The sequence below is a fragment of the Empidonax traillii genome, unplaced genomic scaffold, assembly GCF_003031625.1.
Source record: "Empidonax traillii isolate 1590-97213 ecotype Southwest subspecies unplaced genomic scaffold, ASM303162v1 scaffold1298:size161147, whole genome shotgun sequence".
NCBI lineage: Eukaryota > Metazoa > Chordata > Aves > Passeriformes > Tyrannidae > Empidonax > Empidonax traillii.
In genome coordinates this window covers 108,670-127,303 of record NW_020956491.1, presented here as the reverse complement: position 1 = coordinate 127,303, position 18,634 = coordinate 108,670, and the positions used below count along the sequence as shown (strand labels likewise).

General features: G+C 51.9%; 1 protein-coding gene across 1 annotated transcript in view; it reads left to right on the top strand.

The window, feature by feature from the left end:
* Positions 1-18,433, top strand: part of ASH1L (ASH1 like histone lysine methyltransferase) — a 48,900-nt gene extending 30,467 nt beyond the window's left edge. The window contains exons 7-27 of the mRNA XM_027906466.1: positions 1,607-1,870; positions 3,388-3,433; positions 3,658-3,766; positions 4,222-4,428; positions 5,374-5,520; positions 6,806-6,914; positions 7,101-7,262; positions 7,442-7,536; positions 7,780-7,937; positions 8,978-9,130; positions 9,576-9,630; positions 9,736-9,868; positions 10,895-11,143; positions 12,086-12,172; positions 12,455-12,545; positions 14,018-14,156; positions 14,800-14,972; positions 16,048-16,214; positions 16,527-16,567; positions 17,115-17,416; positions 18,248-18,433. Of these exons, the coding sequence (XP_027762267.1) occupies positions 1,607-1,870; positions 3,388-3,433; positions 3,658-3,766; positions 4,222-4,428; positions 5,374-5,520; positions 6,806-6,914; positions 7,101-7,262; positions 7,442-7,536; positions 7,780-7,937; positions 8,978-9,130; positions 9,576-9,630; positions 9,736-9,868; positions 10,895-11,143; positions 12,086-12,172; positions 12,455-12,545; positions 14,018-14,156; positions 14,800-14,972; positions 16,048-16,214; positions 16,527-16,567; positions 17,115-17,416; positions 18,248-18,339 (2,979 nt within the window). The 3' untranslated portion in view covers positions 18,340-18,433. The remainder of the gene's footprint in view (positions 1-1,606; positions 1,871-3,387; positions 3,434-3,657; positions 3,767-4,221; positions 4,429-5,373; positions 5,521-6,805; positions 6,915-7,100; positions 7,263-7,441; positions 7,537-7,779; positions 7,938-8,977; positions 9,131-9,575; positions 9,631-9,735; positions 9,869-10,894; positions 11,144-12,085; positions 12,173-12,454; positions 12,546-14,017; positions 14,157-14,799; positions 14,973-16,047; positions 16,215-16,526; positions 16,568-17,114; positions 17,417-18,247) is intronic.
* The last annotated feature ends 201 nt before the right edge of the window (positions 18,434-18,634 follow it).

Genomic DNA, 18,634 nt, shown 5'->3' with positions numbered 1-18,634 from the left:
CTCTTGTCGAGTTCCTGTTTGAAGAGGGAGGATCATCAAAGCTTCCCGCGGCCGAGGCATCTTCCAGGACGCTCAGATTCCCAACCCCTGGAGCTGAGCTGCTCCCCTGGCTCCATCCTGGCCACTGGGGATGCTTTAACCCCAGAGCACTGACCACGTTTGGGACTCTGCCAGGGCACTGCACTTGAGGGAGTGGGGGGAGGAGAAAAGGGACCTTCCCCTGCTCCAGGCTCGCTGCCAGGGCACCTGAAAGAGCCCTTTGTTTGGGCTGCTGAGGTCACAGGAGTGAAAGCAAATTCCCAGCAGATTTAGCTCTTTCCTGGAACCTGCTAGGGATGAATAAGGCATTGAAAATGAAGAGTAGTTGAGGGGTGAATTGTAAGGAAAACATTACCATTTTGATTTTCCAGTGGAGAGGGGAGTGCGTGTGAATTTACATGGAACATAAAGGCACTTGTTAAAGAGTGAGGGAAGCTGGGAAAATGAGACCTGGGAGCGACACCTCATCCTGCTCACTGCAGTTTTGGGACACAGGATTCCAGCAAAGCGAGCAGAGGATGTTTAATCTTGGCTGGAACTCACCAGTGTCGGCCCTGGGGTCTGGTACGAGTGATGTCATGGGTCAGTGTCCTTTTTGGGGTGACAGGGAATGTCAGAGCACAGCCAGAATCTGCAGTGAAAGCACCAGTTTCTGCCTGAAACAGTTTCAGTTATTGCTGAAAATACAGAGCATCTTGAAGCCTTTCCAAAACATTCGGGAACGTGTTTGCCAAGTCTGAATTCATTCTTAAATCTCTGCTGGTAAAGGTCACAGGAGCAGGCTGGGAGGCTATTTTTAAAACTGGTTTGATTTCTTTGAGTGCACTGTGGGGATTTACCATCTTGCTGGGGCAGGGCAGCAGGTTCTGTCCTGGGCTGAAGCTTTGGGATGTGCCCAGGAGGGTTCAGGAGAAGCTTGGAGGTGTCCCATGGAGAAGGTGCAGGGCTGTGGTCAGTTGGGTCAGGTGGTGTCACTTCCCAGGGCTGTGGTCAGTTGTGTCGGGTGTTGTGGTCACTCCTCTCAGGTGTTGTGGTCAGTTCTCTCAGGTGTTGTGGTCCCTGCTCAGGGTTGTGGTCACTCCTCTCAGGTGGTGTTGTCCCTGCTCAGGGTTGTGGTCAGTTGTTTCAGGTGTTGTGGTCACTCCTCTCAGGTGTTGTGGTCAGTTGTGTCTGGTGTTGTGGTCACTCCTCTCAGGACTGTGGTCAGTTGTGCCAGGTGTTGTGGTCACTCCTCTCAGGGCTGTGGTCACTCCTCTCAGGTGGTGGTGTCCCTGCTCAGGGCTGTGGTCAGTTGTTTCAGGTGCTGTGGTCACTCCTCTCAGGTGTTGTGGTCAGTTGGGTCAGGTGTTGTGGTCACTCCTCTCAGGTGTTGTGGTCAGTTGGGTCAGGTGTTGTGGTCACTCCTCTCAGGTGTTGTGGTCAGTTCTCTCAGGTGTTGTGGTCAGTTCTCTCAGGTGTTGTGGTCACTCCTCTCAGTGCTGCTGTCCCTGCCCAAATCAAATCTGAGCCAACCCCTCCCCTGCCCGTCCATGGCAGGTCCCCCCTGCCCAGGGGCAGGAGAGCAGAGCACAGCCACAACCTCCTGGAGCCTCTTCCCTGGCCCTGCCCTGACAGACAGAATGTTCTGGGAGGCTTCTGCTCCCCTCTCTCCCTTCCAGAGCTCAGAGGCCCTGTCAGCCCCTGGCGAGGTGCCCGGAGCCGCTCTCGGGGGACACGTGGGGACGAGCGTGTGCCACTCACCAACCTTTCTGTTCCAGGGAAGTACCTCAGACAAAAGAGAATCGACTTCCAGCTGCCTTACGACATCCTCTGGCAGTGGAAACACAACCAGGTAGGAGATAAAAAGCTTCAGGGCTGCCAAGATTGCCATCAGGAACCTTAGAAAGGGAATCAGCAGCGCACGAGAGCTGTGTTTGCACATCCTGCCTGCTGGGGGAACATCTCCTGGAGGAGAGAGAAAGGATTTGCATATGTGTTCGGTGGGGATAATTCCCATTATCCCAGCTCTTGCAAAATAGCGATCCCGGGAGTTTCTGCCTGGCAGGAGTCGGGAATTTGGGCTGCAGGCTCTTATTTTGGCGCCGCTCTGTGCCGGTTGCAGACGGGGGCCTCGGGAGAATCATCATCGGGATGTGCTGCCAGCAGCAGCACGGACAAATCTCGGGCCTTGTTTTTCTTGGACGGGTTCCCAGCAGAGTGGAATTTATTTTTCACTTGCAAAGCTGAAATTTTTTTTTTTCGTGCCGAGGGGAAGAGGAGAAACTGTCGAACAGGCTCGTTCTCTTTTTTTAAAAAAAGAGCTTTAAATACATGCGAGCCTAAAGATAGGAGGGGTTGGGGTTTTTGTTGGTTTTTTTTTTTTTCCCCCTTAGAAGTTTCCACCACAGTATTTGGGGCTGCTGGGGGAATCTGTCCCCTGGCTCTGTGGCAAGAATGTGTAACTCGAGCGTGTAAATGAGCAGGACAAATTCCCAGGTACTGTGGCCCCTGGAATCTGATCCTCGAGTCGAGAGGGTTGGGGACACTTCAGCTGAGGACACTTTTCTTGTGGCATATGGACGATGAGTTGCATCTGCCTGTCTCATCTGCTCCGTATTCCATAAATAATAAATACATGGAATCTGCTTCCCTGACATTTTCCATCTCTCCCTGGAATGTCAGAGGCCCCTGCAGAGGAGTTTTCTCTGTGCAGGGGTCTGGGTTGTGCCTGTGTGTCACTCTTGGTGCAGGAAATGTGGGTGAAACAGGGAATAATTGGAAATTATCCCTCAGAGCCTGTTTGAAAGGCTGGAACACGTATGAAATCATCAACTGTGGTGTAAGCTTCCCTTTTCCCTCCTGCCACCTCCATCTGCAGAGGAAGTTCCTCCGATGGGGAGATGAATCTGCATTTCTCCCACCTGTGCTCAGAGTGTTCAGAGAATCCCTTAGACGAGAAAAAGACCCTTGAGATCACTTTGATAAGCTTTGATGAGCACCTTGATTTTTCTTTTTCGCTTTCTCAGGCTGTTGGCACGTGGGGAAAGCTCCACCAAAGCTCCACTTTCCCCAGAGTGGGTTTAAATAATCTCCAGCCCTGTCCAGAGGGGCCTGCCCTTGGGACAGGGCACACAGAACAAGCCATGGGGTGGACAAACTGCTCCACTGCCTCATTAAACCCGAGTTCTGCTTATTCACATCCTCTTGGTGACCTATTTGCTAATGCAGTCTGAGCCTAGGGAGGAGAACGCAGATTTCTAGGAATGATTACAGAACTGTTCCCTACGTACAGAACATCATTTCCCTGATCCTTTTGAATAACAGATGCACTTATGCAATGTATTAAAATTTCCTTTCTCTTCCTTTCAGTTGTATAAAAAGCCAGATGTCCCACTTTACAAAAAAATCCGTTCTAGTAAGTAAGATCTTATTCCTAAACTGGTAATTGTGGGATTTTCACGTGACAACCCCCTCCTTTCTGTCCTGCTCTTTGTCCTGCCAAAGGCACTTCCACCTGCATTTTTACTGCTTTATTTCGTTGGAATGAAAAACACGGTAGATAAGCAGTTCTGGGTTTTTCACCTGGGGAAGAATCCTTTCCCCTGTTTGGGTTTGTTTCCTTTCTCTTTTCTCCTCCAGATGTCTACGTGGACGTCAAACCTCTCTCTGGCTACGAGGCCACCACCTGCAACTGTAAGAAACCAGAGGATGACAGCGGCAAGGGCTGTGTGGAGGATTGTCTGAACAGGTCAGAACGGCTTCCAGGGGTTATTTCACATCGTCTCTTAGCAAAAGAGTAGTGCTGGATGCAAACCCCAGCAGGAGAGGCACCGTCACAGGGGCTCAGGCTCCTTCCTGCTGCTGCTGGGAGGGAAAATTCCCAGTGTGAGCGTCTCAGGGTTCCACTCACACCCCCCCAGACTGAGCTCTCTGCTCCAGGGGATTCCTCAGCACTGCCAGAGAAATTAAAATTAACAATTTAACAATCCCTTCCCCTTCCCCAGAGGAAGACCCCATTAAAAGCTCCACTTTGCCCTGTGAACATCAGCAAGAGCCAGGCCGGGAACCCCAAAACCCCTCGAAAACAAAAAAAGCCTTTTGGTTCCCCAGCGCCTTTTGCTTCGGCGTTTCATCTGCTGTTGCCTCCTTGATGTCTTTCCCAGCTCTCAGCGTGCTCTCCCCCTCCCCTGTTGTGTGTTGCAGGATGATCTTTGCAGAGTGCTCCCCCAACACCTGCCCCTGTGGGGAGCAGTGCTGTAACCAGCGGATCCAGAGGCACGAGTGGGTGCAGTGCCTGGAGAGGTTCCGGGCCGAGGAGAAAGGATGGGGCATCCGCACCAAAGAGCCCCTGAAAGCGGGACAGTTTATCATTGAATATCTGGGAGAAGTTGTTAGTGAGCAGGAATTCAGGTAGAAATATTTATTTTGCTGCTTTTAGGGTGGGAAGGGGTCGATAAATGGGTTTGGTCGCGGGTGGGATATCCTTAGACAGCAGCAAAGGGGAGGATAAGGAATCCTGTTCTGGTCACAGCCAGGAGGGAGGCTTAGAATTCCCATTTTCAGATCAATCAAGTTTTTCTCAGTCCAGTGGAGAGGAGTGGTCAGTGTTTGGAGTGAATCGTGTGCCTCATCTGCCCCGTAAATGTGAAATGCCACGAGTGACTGTGAACCCGAAATGAGAACTGTGCCAGGTAGAACTGTGGGGCTGGAAGGGACTTTTGTAGATGGGGGTGAAGTTAAAAGAAAAAAACCAAGTGGGAGCATTAACAACCAGTGAAAGAAAGAGATTGTCTTGTTCACTCCGTAGCATCGTGGGATATTTGAGGTTGGAGGGACCTGCTGCTCTCAGAGCTCCACCAGAAGGCAGCTGCAGCCTCCTCATACAGAGATACCCACTAGCACTGACTCCTGTCACTGTGCCCTTGTGATCCGTGGATGTGATTCCAGGAACTGCCCAGCCCCCAGGAAGCAGCTGGTCATTGTCCACGTGCATACACAGACACCCCAAAGAGTGTATACTTGCATTTTCTCTTCCACACGCAGGTTATCACCACGAAATGTTTACACACATAACCTGCAGAACCCAAAAGGGGAGCGTTCCAGAAGAGTAGCTTTCTAAATTCTAACCCAACCTCTGTCAGTGGCCTTGACTTATTAAAAAAATAGGTACAATCATGGCTTTCCTCCCTCTCGAGGGAAAAAAAACCAAAAACATAAACCGTTTACCGTCGCTTTTCTCCTTCCAAACCCTCTCTGAGAACTCCTGAGGGTGCTCTGGCCGCGTCACCGCCCGTTGGGCCGCGGGTGGGGGCGGGCAGAGTGACGGGATGGGGGGGGCTCTCTGTGTGTCGGCAGGAACCGGATGATCGAGCAGTACCACAACCACAGCGACCACTACTGCCTGAACCTGGACAGCGGGATGGTCATCGACAGCTACCGCATGGGCAACGAGGCGCGCTTCATCAACCACAGCTGCAACCCCAACTGCGAGATGCAGAAGTGGTGAGAGGGCGGGAGGGCTGGCTGAGACGGGCAGAGCAGCTGAGGGGGGTGCTCTGAGCTGGAAACAGGGCAGGGGAAAGGTGTCAGAGATCCCCAGGGCTCGTTGTGTGCGAGTGGTTTTGCAAGCAGGGGGGAGGTTTGTTTTTTTTTTTTTTGCCAGGGTTGTCCCACGCTGCAGATGTCGAGGCCCAGCTAGCACTGTGAACTCCTCTGAGTGTGGCAGTTCAGGTATTTATTTAGAGCAGGCAAAAGAGGGAGATAAAGTGTGATTGCAGCCCACCCTGTGCCGCACCAGCCACGGGTGCAGTGGCATTCTCTCTTCTGTGCGCAGGTTATCAACGCCGCAGCGTGAAATGCAGGGGCCAGACAAGGAGGAAATAACTGCTGAGGGATTTGTAGTGAATGATTTACAGGGAAGTGGCAGATGGTGGTAACAGGAATCGCTGTGGGGACAGTGCAGCAGAGTAGCTCGTGTTTCCCAGATAATTCTGGTGGATTTAAGCACTAGTAATCAAGTTCTAAATTTTGAAAATCCCAACACGAAATGAATGAAAGATTTGGGAGGGGACTCAGCTCTGGGGTCCCAGCTCAGGAAGGACATGGAGCTGTTGGAGCAGGTCCAGAGGGGGCCACCAAGGGGATCAGAGGGATGGAGGAAAGGCTGGGAGAGTTGGGATTGTTCTGCCTGGAGAAGAGGAGCTTTGGGGTGACCTGATTGTGGCCTTCCAGTGCCTGCAGGAGCTACAGGAAAGGTGGAGAGAGACTGCTGACAAGGGCCTGAAGTGCCAGGACAAGGGGGAATGGCTTCAAATTGACAGAGGGCAGGGTTGGATGGGATATTGGGAAGGAATTCCTCCCTGGGAGGGTGGGCAGGCCCTGGCACAGGTTGGGCAGAGAAGCTGTGGCTGCCCCTGGATCCCTGGGAGTGTCCAAGGCCAGGGTGGACAGGGCTTGGAGCAACTTGGGATAGTGGAACTGGATGGGCTTTAAAGTCCCTCCCAACCCAAACCTTTCTGTGATTCTGTGATTCTGAGATGAGTTTGATGCCCAGTGTAAGATTTCAGTCCAGGAGGGGGCCTGAGTGCTGGCAGTGGACAAGTTGATTTCTCGTGACGGCCAGGACAGTTTGTAGCTCCTCCTGAAGCACAACTTCCTCCCCTTTGTAAATGTTGTGTTCACTTTTCGGCCTTCAGAGTTCACTGTAACAGATCTAACACTCCCCCTGTGTGGGCAGAGAGGATTTTATTGTAATTATTGGGCCCGTTTGGTGGTGTTTCCCCTGCAGGTCCGTGAACGGCGTTTATAGGATCGGGCTCTATGCACTCAAGGACATGCCTGCTGGGACTGAGCTGACCTACGACTACAACTTCCACTCCTTTAACGTGGAAAAGCAGGTAAAGATCCCACTGGGAGGCCTTAAAATAAAAATAATTAAAAAAAATCTCCCCGAGGACCAGCAGCTCTGTAAAGCTGAAGGTCGATTAACAAAACCCCTCGTGTTGTATTTGGAATATTGAGGGAGAATCGAAATGTTTGGGGGGGTTATTTAATTTTTTTTTTTTTCCTTCCCCTCCCCAAAGCAACTGTGCAAATGTGGCTTTGACAAATGCAGAGGGATAATTGGGGGCAAAAGTCAACGCATGAATGGACTGTCAAGCAAAAGCAACCAGCCTGTGAGCACCCACAGGAGGCCTGGGCGGTCGAAAGAGAAGAGGAAGTCAAAGCACAAATTGAAGAAGAGGGTAAGTGTTAAAGGCAGAGTTTGGGTGGGTGGAGGTTGATGGGAAATCAGACCAAAAGCTGGTGTGTTTGTACATGCAGTAGGGCAATCCTGCAGGCTCTGTCTCGGGGACTGCTTTGAGTGCTTTGCTGGGCTCTTGGCACGGGTTTTTCCTGTCTATCAGAACCATCTGTTTTCCAGAGGGGCCACATCCCTGAGGAACCCAGTGAAAGTGTGAACGCCCCGACCAGGCTGACCCCTCAGCTGCAGATGAAGCCCATGTCCAACAGGGAGAGGTAAGGGAAGGTTTAGGGGGGGACTGGGCTCAGAAATGGGGTGTTGGGCAAACACTGATGCATCACAAAGTGCCTGAGGATGCAGCTCTGAGTTCCCCTTTACCCAGCCAGGCTGGAGTTCCTCCCCACTGAGGAGAGAAGGCACAGAGTGCACCTCTGAACCCCCAGCTCCTCCCCCACGTTAAGGAATTCCTTTTTTTCCAGTAAAAATCGTTCCTTGAATCCCTTTTGTAACTCCCGCAGGAACTTTGTGCTGAAGCACCACGTGTTTCTGGTCCGGAACTGGGAGAAGATCCGGCAGAAGCAGGAGGAGGTGAAGCACGTCAGCGACAACATGCACAGCACGTCCCTCTACACCCGCTGGAACGGGATCTGCCGCGACGACGGCAACATCAAATCCGGTGAGGCCGCGCGGGCTCCTCGGGGGCTGCCTTGGGAACACGGGGTTGTGTTGATCCCGTGGGTTGATCTCTCTGTAAATCCGGTGTAGAGTCACTGCTGCAAGGTCCGTGCTCCTGTGGTAAGACAGTCAGGGAATGCTGCTCGGGTGAAAAGTCTCCTCGATGCTGGTAGAAGGTGTCACAGCTGGTGTTTGGTCAGGAGGGGGTTGTCAGAGCGTGGTATTTAATGTTGTGCCATGGCCTAGGTGACAAGGTTGGTGGTCGGTCAAAGGGGGTCTTTTCTAAATGGTTCCGGGATATAATTTTGTGATATGAGGGAGAAATCCTTCCCTGTGAAGGTGGGGAGGCCCTGGCACAGAGAAGCTGTGGCTGCCCCATCCCTGGGAGTATCCAAGGCCAGGGGTTTGGAGCAACCTGGGCTAGTGGAAGGTGTCCCTGCCCATGGCAGGGGGTGGAACAGGAGGATCTTTAGGACCCCTTCCAACCCAGGCCATTCCATAACTGTGATTCCTCGACCATCCATGGCTGGACCCTGACAGAGAAGGGCTGTTTCCTGCTCTCTGTATCCCTAGACCAGAAACAGTTGTGCTGACTTTGAAAATTGTCATCTATCCTCGTAATTTTAGAGCTTTCTGGCGTGCAGTCACTTGTGGGAGTGGGACAGATATCAACTATCAGGGAAAAATCAACCCTGCTCCAAAACCAGCCCCGTTGGTGGGACCATCACCCTCACAGACTGGCAGGATTTGGCCCCCCACTGTCAGGTGCAGGAAAATGTGGGCAGTGAGTGTTTGGGGTGAACTCAATGACATGTTTTATTTGCTCCAGCAGCATAAAACCTTCCAATAACCAGCTGATTAAACTGATTAAAACTGAAATTTAGTTGAGCGCTGAGCAGCGAGAGCCGACTTGGGAATGGCAGCCGAAACCTTGTGCTGTTACACATTAATTTTAATACTCACAGAGGGGGGGGGAAATGCTGTAATTTGATCCCTGGTGGGTTTTCTATTTAGAGGTGACTCTTTTCTGCCCTCCCCCAGACGTGTTCATGACCCAGTTCTCAGCCCTGCAGACGTCCCGCTCGGTGCGGACGCGGCGCTTGGCGGCGGCCGAGGAGAACATCGAGGTGGCTCGTGCTGCCCGCCTGGCACAGATCTTCAAGGAAATATGTGACAGCATCATATCCTACAAAGGTGGGAACCTGGCACTCCTTAAAAAAAAAAAAAAAAAAAAAATCTCCGTGGGGATGTTTTCGGCCTCTGGAACAATGGACTCTACTCTCAGAATTAAAAATACCAGAAAAAGATGGGATGATAAAGAACCCTTTTTTTTATTTTCCCCCCCTTACCTATAATCACTTTGCTTTATCCTCAACCCCCCATCAGAACCTGCAGATGTTGCTGTGCTTTAAAACTGTCCTTTAAAACTGATTTTTCAAAATTTCGGAGTTGCAAGGACAGAGTCCTTAATTTTGATACCTGCAGTCTGATTGCAGCTAGGAATGCAGAAGCATTTTCATTTCCCGTTGCTCAGTTAGCAGAAAAGCCTTTTTTTTTTAACCCAGATTGAGCGTTAGTTACTTGTCTTTTCGAAGTTTTACTCCGGGAATGTCCCTAAGCTGTGTGTCCCTCTTTGCAGATTCCTCCAGGCAGGCGCTTGCAGCTCCTCTCCTGAACCTGCCCCCGAAGAAAAAGTAAGTGCTGCCTTCCCAGAACATCCCCGAGCATCCCCCTGGTGGATTTGCACAGCTGGAATCGCTAATGAACGTGACGTTGTGCCAACATCCCCCCCCCTGCAGAAACGCAGACTATTACGAGAAGATCTCTGACCCCTTGGACCTCGCCACCATTGAGAAGCAGATCCTGACTGGCTACTACAAAACTGTGGAAGCTTTTGATGGGGACATGCTGAAGGTGTTCAGGAATGCAGAGGTGAGGCTCCCTCCTCTAGTGCTCTTGCTGACTTGCAGTAGCCAAGGGAGAAAAATACCTTGGAGGAGGAAAAGCTTGTGCTGATCTTTTCCTGTGGAGCCCCCGAGAGCAGCTGATGTGCTCCTTGCCTGCCTTAGTTCAGGCAGAGAGAAGGTCAAGGATATGCATGAATAGCTCTCCTGAACAAATTCCAGTTCCTTTTGGAAGCAGCCCCTTGTTCTTCAGTGTCAGATGTCACAGAATGACAGAATCGTGGAGTGGTTTGGGCTGGAAGGGACCTTAAAACCCATCCAGTCCCACCCCTCTGCCCTGGGCAGGGACACCTTCCACTGTCCCAGGCTGCTCCAAGCCCCGTCCAACCTGGCCTTGGACACTTCCAGGGATCCAGGGGCAGCCACAGCTTCTCTGGGCAACCTGAGCCAGGGCCTCCCCACCCTCCCAGACAAGGATTTCTCTCATATGTCCAACCTAAATTTCATCTCTGTCACTGTGAAGCCATTCCCCTTGTCCTGTCACCCCAGTTCCTGATGAACATCCCTCTCCTGCTCTCCCAGCCTGTCTCCACAGGGGAGTGGCTCCAGTCCCCCTTATCAACTTCATGGGTTCCCCTGGGCTTGCTCCAGCAGTTCCATGTCCTTCTGATGTTGGGGTCCAGAACTGGACTCAGTATTTCAGTTGGGGTCTCACCAGAGCAGAGGGGCAGAATCCCCTCCCTGGACCTGCCTTGGAGGCAGCCCAGGCTCCCCTCGGTTTCTGGGTTGTGAGCACACAGGGGTGGCACAAAAAGCTGACTTTTTGGTCACCCACCACCCCCCAAGTCCTTCTCAACCCCTTCTCCACCCACGTGGACTTTCTGGAGAGGTCAGAAAAGACCCCCTGAGCTCACCGAGCCCAACCTTAGACCCCACAGCACCTCCCCTGCTGCTCGGGGTGCACTGAGGGCAGAACCCTCCCATCTAAGGGGGGCGCAGGCCTGAGGGAAACCACACCCTTCTCGCGTGTTTTTAACCCCCCCCATCCCCTCAGAAATACTACGGCAGGAAATCCCCCACGGGCCGCGACGTGTGCCGGCTGCGCAAGGCCTACTACAGCGCCCGGCACGAGGCGGCCGCGCAGATCGACGAGATCGTGGGCGAGACGGCCAGCGAGGCCGACAGCAGCGAGACCTCGGTGTGCGACAAGGACAACGGGCACGAGAAGGACGAGGACGTCATCCGCTGCATCTGCGGCCTCTACAAGGACGAGGGGCTCATGATCCAGTGCGAGAAGTGCATGGTGAGGACCCAAAATGGAATCTGCTGTCGTTTTCTCCATAACCAGCAGTTTCCATGTAGTCAGTAGCATTAGTTCATTCTCCAACCCTTCATTTCCTCTCCAAAAGAGAAGTTCTGTTTTCAAAGGAAATGCGACTTGCATTTCCCTGTGGAGGAGCTGGAAGTGCCACAGCTCCTGCCCTTGGGAGGGAGAAATGAGTTCCAACAGTTTGGGGCTTTACAAGGACGAAGGGCTCGTGATCCAGTGTGAAAAGTGCATGGTGAGGCAGGGGGGACCCAAAATGGAATCTCTCTTTTTCTCTTCTCCATAACCAGCAGGTTCCATGTATTCAGTGGCATTAGTTAATTGTCCAGCCCTTCATTTCCTCTCCAAAAGAGAAGTTCTGTTTTCAAAGGAAATGCGACTTGCATTTCCCTGTGGAGGAGCTGGAACTGCCACAGCTCCTGCCCTTGGGAGGGAGAAATGAATTTCAACAGTTTTGGCCTTTACAAAGATGATCCAGTGTGAAAAGCGCATAGTGAGGCAGGGGGGACCCAAAATGGAATCTGATCTCTTTTCCTCTTCTTCATAACCAGCAGTTTCCATGCAGTAGCATGAATTGCCTCTCCATCCCCTCCTTTCCTCTCCAAAAGAGTGGAGATGCTGTTTTTTCACACAGCAAATGCAACTTGCATTTCTGTGTGGAGGAGCTGGAACTGCCACAGCTCCTGCCCTTGGGAGAGAGGAATTAAATTCAACAATTTCGGGCCTTTACACAGGCAGTTGCCAGGGGATCCTGTCCGCCTTCTGATGTGGTGTCAAATAGTTCAAAGAACGTCTTGATTTTCCTTTCTCAAGCTCATTGCCGTGCTCCCCCTTAATGTTTTTATGAGAAAATGCAGTTTGTACACGCAGCCTGTGCCAGGAGTCCCCAGCTGAGCCGGGCTGTGCCTGTTTCCCCAGGTCTGGCAGCACTGTGACTGCATGGGTGTGAACTCAGACGTGGAACACTACCTGTGTGAGCAGTGTGAGCCTCGGGCTGTGAACAGGGTAAGCCCTCCTTCCTTAACACACTTACAGACTAAAGCAGCTCTTGCTTTTGCATTTACCGGGGCTGCTAAATGTTGGGTTCTCGCTTTCTTACATTTCTCTTGATTTTTCTCACTTTTTAAACGTCTCACTCACCGCAGCTGCCTCAGCTTAGTCCTGTGAGGGGTCGCTTCTTCTCTGCACGTTCCCAAAAGTGTTTTCAGCTCCATTTTGGGACTGATGACGTTGGGCAGCTCAGGATTACTCCCTCCTTTTTTTGTGTGTGTGTGTGTTTCCGTGCAGGAGGTGCCCATGATCCCTCGCCCCCACTATGCCCAGCCTGGCTGTGTTTATTACATCTGCCTGCTGAGGGACGACCTGCTGCTCCGCCAAGGTACGTGCTGGCATCTCTGCCACCACCCCCTCAAAAAAACCCTTGGAGTTTTCACAACTGGAAGCTTCTCTCAGCGATGCTGGGAGTGCCACACAGTGAAAGCTCTTGATGGAGAAATGTTAATTGCCCCGAGTGCAGACTCCTCTGGCCAGGGGAGGAGGATGCTGAGCCAGCTGCTGGTAGTTAACATTTAGGAGTAAAGGCCAAGAAGGCTGTTAGACCTTCAGTATTTTGGTGCAGGATGGTCATTAAAGCACCCAGCTCGTTGCTTTGTGTGTTCCCTGCAGCTTAATCTCTCTGGACGGTGCTCTGAAGCCCCAAATCTCTCCCAGGCAGCTGCCACAGCCACATAATTCGGTTCACTGATAAGTCCTTCTTTAATTCATCCTGCAGACACACACAAGGTTAGAAAGAAGCCTTCATCATTATGAGGGAGCTGCTCTTGAATGAGTAAAACCAGCTGATATGTTTGCTAGAGGGAAATAGAAGAGACTTCAGGGAAAGTGGAGAATTAAAAAAAATTTAAAAAAAAGTCAAAGAACAGCATCTTCTTTATCCCATTTGCAGGATTCTGGAGTTTCATTCAGTCCTCCTTGGTGGTGGTTGCTCTGCACTGTCCTGTCCAGAGTTCAGCCACTGGGTTTCTCACGTGGGTTTGTTTTTTTTTGTGCTGGAGAGGACCTCCCAGGTTTTTGTTCATTGTGAGGGAAATAACAAGAGATGGAATTTCTTCCCAATCCCTGGAAGTGTCCAAGGCCAGGTTGGATGGAGCTCTGAGCGACCTGGGATAGTGGAAGGTGTCTCTGCCCATGGCAGGGGGTGGGGTGAGATGGTCTTTAAGCTCCTTTCCAGCCCAGGCCATTCTGAGATTTCACAGAGCAGAGCAGAGAAATTAAAGAGTTCATTCACTCAGGGGACAAAATTAATAAAGAGAAGTTCAGGGGTTGCACTTGGCAAAGGCTTGTTGAGTTGCCAGCGGTGCCATTTTGTTCAGCCCTCCTTGCATTCTCTGCCTTCCCTGAGCTCTGCATCTCATTGGAATTCTGCTGGAATAACCAAAGGCTTGAGGGCTTCTGGGGCCAGGATTTATTTTCTCAATAATGATCTTCCCCTTTTAAGTATCTTCTCTCTCCAAGATTCATTCCTTAAACATTGCAGCCACCGCTAATTCCTGCACGTTTCCCTAATCCCAGCCGGCTTTGTTCCGTACCCCTTGGCCTGTCATCACTGATTTTGATGCCTTACAGGTTGTTTTCAGTCTGGGCATGGAAAGTTAAGGGGTGTTTCCTCTGTAAAACTGTTGTGAGAAAGCATCACAGGTTCTGCAGCGGGTTTGCCTCGTTCTTTATAATCCAACCTGAGGGACCTCTGGTGTTGGTTCTGACGGCACCTTTATTTACTCCTCTGGTTTTCTGGGGAGCTGCCAAACATGCCCAGCCCTTCACAGGTGTGTGTTGTGTGCCCTCTGCCAGGTGACTGCGTGTACCTGATGAGAGACAGCCGCAGGACCCCCGACGGGCACCCCGTGCGCCAGTCGTACCGGCTGCTGTCCCACATCAACAGGGACAAGCTCGACATCTTCCGCATCGAGAAGCTCTGGAAGAACGAGAAGTGAGTTCCCCCCAACCTGCCAGGGCACAGGGATTTCCAAGGAAGTCTTAAAAAAAAGTCTTAAAAAGGCAGGAGTGAGCACCTTGTCTCTGCTTGTGCTCCACAGCTGCAGGGTGGGAAAGGTGGGAGCTCGGAGGTTTGAGGCTGAGGTTGTTGGGCTTTCCTCAGTGTTGGAGCAGGCTGGGGGTTCTCAGGGGCAGCTGTGAGGTGGTTCAGTGCCTGTGACAGCAGCACAATCAGTCCCAGCCACAGAGTGCTGTGCCCGTGGGGTGTTCAATGGAAACACAGGAGAAACAAGACAAAAGGCAAAGGGAGCCCCAGAAATTGTTGTGTGCAAACCAGCAAAGGGATCGTGCTGCTCTGCAACCCCACGGGGTGTCTGTCTCGTGCTGCTCTCACCTCCCGTGGCACACAGAGGATCCCACTGGATGACAAGGACGGGCAGATCCTGAACCGTCTTTTCCTGTGACCAAAGCCCTGCCCGCCCGTGAACGACCGCAGGGGTGACGTGGAACACCCATGGGGACTCCACTTCCCACCACAATCACTGCTCAAGTGCAAGAGAGACAGTTCAGAATGGAGCAGGGCATACCAGGGGCTCATTTCTGTCCCCCACTCCCTTTTTTCTGCCCCCCTTCCCCAGGGAGGAGCGTTTTGCCTTCGGCCACCACTATTTCCGTCCGCACGAAACCCACCACTCCCCGTCCCGCAAGTTCTACCACAACGAGCTGTTCCGGGTCCCCCTCTACGAAATCATCCCCCTGGAGGCTGTGGTGGGCACGTGCTGCGTGCTGGACCTCTACACCTACTGCAAAGGTGAGGGGGGTGGCAAAACACGGGGCGAGTTTGTGGGAGTTTTGGGGCCTTCGTGGGTTCAACCCCCACGGTGGGATGAGAGGGTGGAAAAAGGTAAAACCCCAGGGGTTGGGATGGGGATAGTTGCTTGAAATAAAATGTAATAATAATAATAATAATAGCAGTAGTAGTGAAGGAAAGGGAGATTACAGAGAGAGGTATCTGGTAGCTGAAGTGGCTAAAGGGAAGGTGGAGGGGGACTCTCCATCAGGAACTGGAGTGGCAGGACGAGGAGGAATGGCTTCAAACTGAAAGAGGGGAAATTTAGGTTAGATGAGGGGAAATTAAGGTTAGATATAGGGAAGAAATCTTTCCCTGGGAGGGTGGGCAGGCCCTGGCACAGGTTGCCCAGAGAAGCTGTGGCTGCCCCTGGATCCCTGGGAGTGTCCAAGGGCAGGTTGGGTGGAGCTTGGAGCAGCCTGGGACAGTGGAAGGTGTCCCTGCCTGTGGCAGGGGTTGGAACAGGACGGTCTTTAGGTCCTTTCCAACCCAAACCATGCCATGATTCCATGAATAAGCCCCAGGAAGCCCAGTTCAGTCCCCACCCAATGCCTGGGCTGAGGGTGAGAACTGAGCACCAACATCAGGGTGCGACCAACATTATCCTCATCCCCAAAAACAGCTGAACCAGCTACTGGGGCAAAATTCACTTTATCCCAGCGACATGCACTGAAACAATCCTGCTGTCCAGAGGCTCTGGGGGATGTTTGCTTGTTCTGGAGCCCAGGACACACCATGGCTTTACCCCAGGACAGGGATTCCTGTTTTGAGAAGGGACAGCACTGCTGGAATTGTGGTGGGGCAGGGAAGAGAAAGTTGATAATTGTTTTTGTGGGAAGTTTTGGGTGCTGTTTGATCAGAGTATGTGGATTCTGCCCTTGAATTGCACCAGCAGCGTGTCCTGTCATGACTCTGAAGGAGGGCAGGCAGGGACACCCCGACACTCCAGCGCTGGGCTGGGGCAAAAACCACGTGTTTCCCCCCTCAATCTGATGGCTGCTTTTTCCCCTGTCTGCTCTGTCCTGAACCCCCCCAGGGAGGCCCAAGGGGGTGAAGGAGCAGGATGTGTACATCTGTGACTACCGCCTGGATAAGTCAGCTCACCTCTTCTACAAGATCCACCGCAACCGCTACCCCGTGTGCACCAAGCCCTACGCCTTCGACCACTTCCCCAAGAAACTCACTCCCAAGAGAGACTTCTCAGTAAGTGGGGGGCTTCTCTCAGCTCCCTGGCCTGTTGTTAGAAAGGCTGGACAGGGTTTTGGAGATTTGTGTCGTGATGGGCTGCGGCTTGAAATTTAATTAGAAGGTAGGAAAAAAATCAAAGAAGCCTGGCTCTGATTTATCTCTGATTTATCCTTAATGACATGATTGTTCCTTCTCCTTTGGAGCTGTCTGATGTGTGAGACACACCAGCATTCCCAGGTTGTCCTGCACTGGTATTTCCAGGGTGTCTGACAGACCAGCACTGTGGCTTTGGTTTGGCATTAACCACGATCTTTATTGCTGTTGCAGCCTCATTACGTGCCAGACAACTACAAGAGAAACGGAGGCAGGTGAGTGGCACCTCCCAGATTGTTTGGTGAGAAAAGATGAGATGAGATGATCCTGTTTGCTGTGTTCACTCTCCTCCTGCCCGTTTTCCCCCGGGGCTTGTGGAAATCGGGAGTTTCAATTATTTAAAGCTCTCTAAACTTCCGGAGAGATGAAAGGGAGGAGGGAGAGAGACTAGGGGAGTGTTCCTTAATAATGCAACATCATGGAGAGAACAGGAGCCATTTGAAAGTCAGCAAAAGCAGCTGAGTGTGGAGATGGATTCCCAAATGGAGGAGCCCAGATCCCAGTTGTGCTGGGCTTTAAAAACCCCCTTCAAGGGCCGTGACTCTTCCAGGAAAACCCCACTAAGGGCTGGGCCGAACTTCTGGAGATGAAAACCTTCCCAAAGGGAATTGAGAGGCCGTTTGTTTGTCACAGCTGCCTTTGGTGGGGTAGGACCTGGGGAGGGGGGGTGAGGGAAGTGATGAGTTCCTGCCCTCGGAGCAGGGAATTGGCCTCTTGGAGGAGTATCTGGAAAAAAATCTCTCAAACCCCTCCCTCCTCCAGGTCATCCTGGAAATCAGATCGCTCAAAACCACAGATCAAGGACTTAAACCAAGAGGAGGATGCTCTGCCCCTCATGGAGGAGGTGTTGGGAGCCCCAGAGCAGGTGCCAGGGGAGCTGCCCGGCCCCGAGGAGCCCGACAAGGAGCCGCTGCCCAGCGAGGGCTGCGAGGCAGAGAAGAAGGGGGAGGAAACCCCCTCGGACACGAGGCAGCTCTGCAGCCCCGAGGAGAGGAGGCACCTCCAGAGGGAGAGGCTGAACCAGATCCTGCTCAACCTCTTAGAGAAAATCCCAGGGAAAAACGGTGAGAGTTCAGGCTCAGCTCTGGGTTTGCTTCGCTGGGTGCTGCGTTGATAAAATTATTGTGATTTATTTTAAAATTGTCTAATTATTTATTTATTTAAACAAAATTTATTTATTTATTTTTTTTGTTTAATTAATTTATTGCTAGTGGGCCTTAGGAACAGAAATCCAATTAAAACCCCAGTGAAATTTCTCACCCCTTTACACTGCTTTGTGTAATATTTTTGTATAATATTTTTGCGTAATATTTTTTAAAAACATTTCTGTGGACAAAATCCCCCCCTCAATCTGTGTTTACAGCTGAGGAATCAACAGACATGCCAAGATGACAATTTGGAAAGTCTCTTTTGACCTTTCCTTGGCTTTTAATTGAAAGCCTGGGATGAGCCCTGTCCAGTCTCTCCCACGTTCTGGCACTGCCAGACGGGCTTGGACTGATGAATAATTGGGGCTGGGAGGATCTCTGGGGGTTGTCTGGTCCAGCCACGGCTCAGGGCTAAATTCCCTCTTGGGTGCTTTGGATATATCTGGATATTGGATATCCCTGTGGCTGGAAACACCCTTCAAAATAACCGGGAACAAACAGGAGAGCTGCTCCTTGAACCTTGTGTTCAGGACGTGCCCCTCAGGACCCTTCACCTTACAGACTCCACAGTACGCCTGTAAGTTAGTAAATACACAGAAATAGTTCTTTTTGTTAGTACCCCCCCGTTTATTTTAATTTGCTTGGAATAAAACCGGTGCCTTTACTTATCACACCACCTTAAGGACGGCGCAGCAATTCCCACTTTCCCCTCCTTTTTTCTCACCCTGAGCTCGTTCTCTCTCGCAGCCATCGACGTCACCTACCTGCTGGAGGAGGGGTCGGGCAGGAAACTCCGGCGCCGCACCCTGAGCATCCCCGAGAGCACCTTCAGGAAGTGACACCCGAGGTCTGGGGGGCTGCGTGTGACTTGGTGGGGCTGCCGAGCCCCGAGGGGCCTCCCCCGACCTCCCTCCGCGCCGGCCCAGGGGGAGGAGGAGGAGGAGGAGGAGGAGAAAGAGGAGGAGGCGGCAAACACAAAAAAAAACTACAAACAGCAGCACTTAAAAGGGGCCCGGGGCGCTGCCCTGCCCTGCTCTGCAGTGCTCTTGGTGTGTGTGTGTTGGTGGGCGTGCCTTGTATTGATGTTTTAGGTACTGAGGAAACCTCGTGGTTATATTGTCCGGGATTGGTCAA